The 6,503-nt window shown below is 36.9% G+C and overlaps 1 protein-coding gene across 1 annotated transcript; it reads right to left on the reverse strand.

The window, feature by feature from the left end:
- Positions 1 to 5,596: 5,596 nt before the first annotated feature.
- Positions 5,597 to 6,114, reverse strand: TRHR (thyrotropin releasing hormone receptor). The gene has a single exon (XM_006085210.2). It carries the CDS (start codon positions 6,107 to 6,109, stop codon positions 5,711 to 5,713), a length of 399 nt encoding a protein of 132 aa, XP_006085272.1. The 5' UTR covers positions 6,110 to 6,114; the 3' UTR covers positions 5,597 to 5,710.
- Positions 6,115 to 6,503: the final 389 nt, after the last annotated feature.

Raw genomic sequence — 6,503 nt, forward strand, 5'->3', positions numbered from 1 at the left:
AAATAAGTTGCAGAAGCTCTAGTCAACTCCATTGCTTATCCCATCCTTTTAACTTATATAATTAATTATCAAAGTACTTTCACGTCCGTTATTGCAGTTGAGAGCCTGTAGTATGGACTTGAACCAGATGCTCCTTGATGAGGGCATACAGGCAATCGTGTGGATTTGTTGTTTATTAGCCATAAAACTGCCTTTTGTTTTCTTGCTGGATCCAGATGTGACAGTTCTGACAATGGCTGTCCAGCTGTACTATTTCATCCAGCCCCTTCTGGAAAATTACATTTTCCAGATGTAATTTCTAAAACATAAACCAGTCACCTCAGGTTGGATTGACGATGAATGTGCTTGGTGTCCAAGAATGTAAATAGGCCCCACAACACTGTATGCAAACACTCACAGCCATTCCTCTTACAAGCGATTATTTGAATATTAAAATTGGAACCATATAGATCTAGTTCCCATCAGCATGGTCCATTTGGTGCTAACCATCTCGGCAACAAAACTGATCCCCAATGTGCAACTCTTATAAATGAGGTTTTCTGCTGAGTGATTTGAGATTATACTTATAGACCCAGCATATGAACAAAAACATTACAGGATGTCACCTGACCTTCCCTCCTGCCCCATGTAATTAATGAAGTTAAGCATTAAATGAATCAATGTAACTAGTTCATAAAATAGAATTACAATACTTAAAAATGATCTTTATATTAAAGTCTCCTAAGGTATTTCTAAGTGGACTTTTAACAATTGTTTCTTTAAAACATGACATTTCCAATTCATAGGCTAAATATTGCCAAGCAGTTATCTTGAAATGATATCATACTGGTCTTGTTTTTTTGTTTTGTTTTTTGGTGTGTGTTTTTTTCATGGTCTGTGAGCTCCTCAAGATTTGGAAAAGCCTTTTGGTTTCTGCAGAGATTTTTCACACATTGAGTGCTCTTTTATTGGTTCCTCACTGAAACCTCAGAAATACCAAACCTCTTTTTTGGTTTTGTGAGGAAACACCCATACTGAGCAGCTAGCTTCATTCTACACGTGACCCCCACCATAAAAACGGGGACATAAATTAAATAGAGATTTTAGAGGCATCAGTTTTTCCATAATTTAAACATGATTTTATGAAAATACAAAGGTGCTCAGAACAACAACATATTTTTTAATAAATAAATATGGTTGAAAGAATATTTACACTTTTACTTAAGATAGTTCATTTTCAGGATTAGCCTTAGCTGAAGTCAGGTGAACCTGCCCGCTCTGAGGAAAGGTGATGTTTATGGAGGCAGAAGATTTGATGGGAGAGGAGGAGAAAGAGAGGAAAATATCTAACACAGAAATCTCTAAGACATCTTCATGTATATTACTCTGAAAATGTATTTGCTCAGCCAGATCTTGGTTTTGATAGATATTTACATTAGACAACTGGATATAAATAGAAAATGAATTGCTAGAGGTTTTCATCCTCTGCCTCTTCCAAGGGGAACAAGTGATTCCAAACATTTGAAAAATCTTTCCTTTGCACCTGGGACTGACCAGTTGTTTTTGGATGCCCTCTTATTCACATCTAGTTTCCTTACTCTAATCTTTCTCCATTCCTTAATGTTCAATGTAATATTCATAGAATTCACAGTCATAGGTAAACTATTTAAAATTTCTTTTTTCTCCAAAAAGTTAGTATTTTCTTTCTTTTATCATGTCTTCAAATTTAACACAGTTTAGGATGATGTAACTCTCATTCTTTAATAGCAATCTCGAACTCTGTGACTCAGCTTTACTGAAAAATTGTCTTACTATTCCAACAAGTTCTTCTGGAAATTAAATGAGTCTTCATTTAAGATTTTGTTATATTCAGCTAAGTTTCATGGCTACTGTTTTCCTTTGACTTTACTAATTGTTTAACTGAAACTGTCCATTTGTTTTGAATATTGTCAAGATGTATTGTTCTGTACATTTAGCCTGTTTACAGTTGAATCTAGTTTGGACTTTTCCTATTTCTTTCCAGCATTTAGAATAGTTGTGCTGAGTGAAGCTCTAGAAATACACTTACAATACTGATGGTGAAGTCTTGTTTTATTCATGATCTGTGACCTTTACCTAATTACCTCAGGTACAATATCTAACCAAAGACACTCAGCAGTTAATGAAATTGGGAGTAATAAATAAGTCAAGGAATTTTATTAAGAGGGTTCCTTAATAATATTACTTCACTCCAACAGCAAATTTTAATCTAGTTCTTTAATTTTCATTTGATGGTATATTAAGTTTTGATTATTTATGGAACTACTTTATGATTTAGCACAGTGTGAGAAAGAATACTTTAAAAAGTTGTATCTCTTCTGTGTAAATCAGATATCTATTGGACATTGCATGAGAACCCTTAAATTTGTTATGGCATTTGCTTTACAGTGGAAATACTGTGTCCTTTTGAATTTCCCATATGGTCTAAAACTAACAGATTATTAACAAAAAAAACTTTTTTTTTTTGGTTAATCCTCACCTGAGGATATTTTTTCTGTTGTTTTTTTCAGGGAGAGAGAGAGAGAGAGAGAGAGAGAGAGAGAGAGAGAGAGAGAGAAGAGAGAGAGAAGAGAGAAAAGAAACACACAGACTGGTTGCCTCCCACATGAACCCCACCAGTGGTGGGAAGCGAACCCACAATCCAATATGTGCCCTTGACCTGAGAGAAACCTTTCGGTACATAAGCCAGTGCTCTAACCAGTGAGCACAGCAGCCAGGGTGCAAATAACTTTAAAAAATTAAAATGGAAAAACTGAGCACATATATTAAATTTCCAAAGGTGGGAAAGGTGTACTCTGTTCTATGTATAACATGAAAGACAAATTGTAAATTTTTTTGACATCTGATATTACCACCCTGCAGAGCATATATATATTTTATTCTTCAGGGCATGAAGCTGAAAGAATTTTAATCATCATGCTGGCCTTAAAAAAAGAAAAGAAAAAAATGGCATTTTCTCTCCCTGGTATCTACACAATTTAGAGAAGCTGCATTGATCCCTGACCCCTGGTGTTATCATCATTACAGCTGTAGTGAGATTGTGATGAAGATAATGTTGGTTAAGGGCCTATCACAGTGATGGCGAACCTTTTGAGCTCGGCGTGTCAGCATTTTGAAAAACCCTAACTTAACTCTGGTGCCGTGTCACATATAGAAATTTTTTGATATTTGCAACCATAGTAAAACAAAGATTTATATTTTTGATATTTATTTTATATATTTAAATGCCATTTAACAAAGAAAAATCAACCAAAATAATGAGTTCGCGTGTCACCTCTGACACGCATGTCATAGGTTCACCATCACTGGACTAGCAGCATGCCTGAGACATAGTTAGAAGCTCAATAATATAAGTTCCTTCCCCTAATGAAAAAAATTGAATATATTCCAATATATCCCTTTGTTAAGCAGTTTATTTACATGTGTGTGTCTGTGTTTTTATGCACCTGCATGTGTGCTCATGTGGTTTGGGGTTGGGTCCCTCTGGTACTTCCAAGATTAACATTTAATTCAGGATGCAAGTCAGTTAAAATAGGTTTCTTAGTGTCATGCAGATAGATGTTTAGGGTATTTATATAAATACTAGAGGCCTGGTGCACGAAATTCATGCACGGGTGGGGTCCCTAGGTCTGGACGGCGATCAGGGCCTTCTGGCTGCCAGCCAGGGCCTCCCTTCCCTGGCTGCCAGCTGCCAGCCAGTGCCTTACTTCATTCCATGCCACCCCCTGGTGGTCAGCACATGTCATAGCAAGCAATTGAACTCTCAGTCTCCCGGTAGAACTCCTGTGGGGTCACTTTGCATATTAGCCTTTTATATATATGGATTTGCTTGCATTTGTTTACTGACACAGTGACAGGATATGAATGTCTTCCTGGAGTGGATGAGGCCAATTTTTACAAAAGCATATCCTGAAATGAGGTTCTGGATGGCAAAGCAGCATTTTAAAAAGTTTCCAAAACACAATGTCTTCTTCATTAAGAAGGCGGGTCGGGATAATTATCAGTAGCAATTAGGTTCCAGGAAAATGCACAAAAAAGGATACAGGCTGGAGAGGGAACATTTTAGCCTATGGGACACTTAAAAGTACCCAGTACTTTCTGGCCCAGTCATTAAAAATTAGCTATTACTGTCATCACCAAGGGCAATTTATACACTTGGAGATAGATGCTGATTGGCCAAATCTCAGTAGGTGAGACATTTGAAAGGGAGTAAAGTAAGACCAGACACTGTCTTGGGCAAATTCACATTCACAGCTCTCTAATAATCACTGATACGACTAGCAAGTCTAAATCATAACTATAAAGAGATACAGATTATGAGTTGAAATTGGTTTTAGCTCTATTGAAAATAAAGCCAACAGCATTTTGCATTGCTTTGATTTAGACTCTGTAAACAAAATATCACTAGCAGTTGAAAAAAGATAAAGAACCTACAAATAACAAGCAGGCAGCAAGGAAAGACAAGTGTAGACAAGTTAAAATCTGTAGGCTATATGTAGTGATCAGAGAGGAGTCACACTGACTGATAGAATAGCAAGTAAGCTTTTGAGAAGGTTCCCATCTTTCAAGCTAGAGTCAGTTAGAAGGATTTATTCACTGACATGGCTCAGTACTTTACACACAATAATATTTACTCAAGGAGGATTTTCTTTCTTAAAGTTTCAGAGACAAGTAAAACCTTATTTTAAATACTTGGTCTTGTCTTGGCAATACTTTTCAATATTAATTGTGTGTTCATTTGTATTTTCACAGTTACTTAATTTGAATAATTCTCATGTCTAAGCCATCACTTGGGAGGCTCAAAGAGTTGATAAGAGCTGGATTTATCTAAAAATTAAATCTACATTTCCTCCTAATTTGTAATTTTGACTATTTTGTGGTTTATGTTACATTAAACTTGAAATGATGACTGTCTACTTTGTAAGATATAAAAATCATCTCAAAATTTTATAAGAATCATGACATTTCCTTTTGTATTTGTTTTAGTCTAGTGAACATATTTGTCTGAAATCTCATTTTCACTCAATAAATATAAAATATTTTTCTATTTTTTCTGTAGTCTCAGATATTCATGATATAGCACTGCACTTTGTTGAAATGCTAAATGCAAACATTTAAGCATTAAATTACCAAAATTACCAAACATTTAAGCATTCACATGCTGCAAAATTACCAAATACAGAGTGAGGCAAAGTAGGCTTAACAGTTGTGAGTATGCAAAACACAGATTTTATTCTTGTAGTATTATTTATGAATTATTGTATTATTTTTCCATATGAACAACTGTAAACCTAATTTTGTCCCACCCATATATAAATACTTTGGTGGGAAGTGGAGAAATCCCATTTGGCAGAGTTATAAATAATGTAAATTGATGTCTAGATTTTATCTAAACTTCATAGCCCCCCCCAAAATAAAGTGAATTTCTCAAATTAAATGCAAAGGGCTACACTCTCAATTTCCACCCTTTGGCTCTTTCACAGGTCTGCTTCATTTTTTGTGATATTAGCTTTGTGACACTAGAAGGAAAATATGAGTCATTCTGTGGGTTAAAGTATCTTGGGCCAGGATCTGTTAGAGTACTGGAAAAGACTATCTGCTCTGTCTTCCCATATCAGTAGCGGCCTTTTCCTCTCTTGGGTTGCTAACTGCACAGATTCACTTTATGGTCCATTTTCTTCTAACTCAGGAGTCAGCTTTGGCTCAAGGTTATTTCAGAAGCCAAACAGGTGTCATCAAAAGTCACTTTCGTGGCAGACAAATACGTGTCAGTGACAGTGATCTCATCATGCTCTGTGCTGAAGTGGTCTGACTCCTTAATGACACTGTAATTTAGGGCCACACTGTAGCTAGTGGGCTTCTCCATGGGCTTCTGCTTACAGTTGCAGAGTTTCCTGAAGGCTGCTCGGAATTTCTGAGACATGAGGTTGTAAATCACTGGGTTGATGGCACTGTTGAGATAAATGCAAATTCTGCAAAAGAGTAAGAACCAATTTTCTTGGAAAGGGCTGGAGAGAAATGAGTTGACGACCACAAGAGTCCGGTAGGGCATCCATAAAAGGGCAAACAGAATGACAACCACGGCCAGCATCTTAGTGACCTATGGAGAGAGACATAGAGAGAAATGCCTGTAAACACAAATGAAAACAAAGCGAAAGAGTGAAAACAATACACCCCCCATCCCAACCTTTAGTTCCCGAGATGTAGTTTGAGACAAGGACTTAAGCGTAGGAAGTTTATCTGGGAGATGGTCCCAGGAAGCCAGATGGAGGAGAGTGTCATAGAAGAAGAAAAGCCCAAGTCAAGTGTGTGTTATTGAGAAGGTTCCCATTGTGGGCAACTGGCAATCAAATAGTGCGCTTCAGGGTTATCTGTCCAGAGGAAGAGAGGACAGGCATTTATCCACTGGCTGCCCTCCCCGCTTTGTTGAGGGGTACCTTTAGGGACTTTAATGGCCCTACATTCTCCTGCCTGGAAACTCCTGG

The sequence above is a fragment of the Myotis lucifugus genome, unplaced genomic scaffold (genome assembly GCF_000147115.1).
Source record: "Myotis lucifugus unplaced genomic scaffold, Myoluc2.0 scaffold_17, whole genome shotgun sequence".
In the NCBI taxonomy this organism is placed as follows: Eukaryota; Metazoa; Chordata; class Mammalia; order Chiroptera; family Vespertilionidae; genus Myotis; species Myotis lucifugus.

What these genes read in the sequence shown, in the direction of transcription:
- TRHR (XM_006085210.2), bottom strand. Translation starts at nt 6,109, where the DNA reads ATGCTGGCCGTGGTTGTCATTCTGTTTGCCCTTTTATGGATGCCCTAC.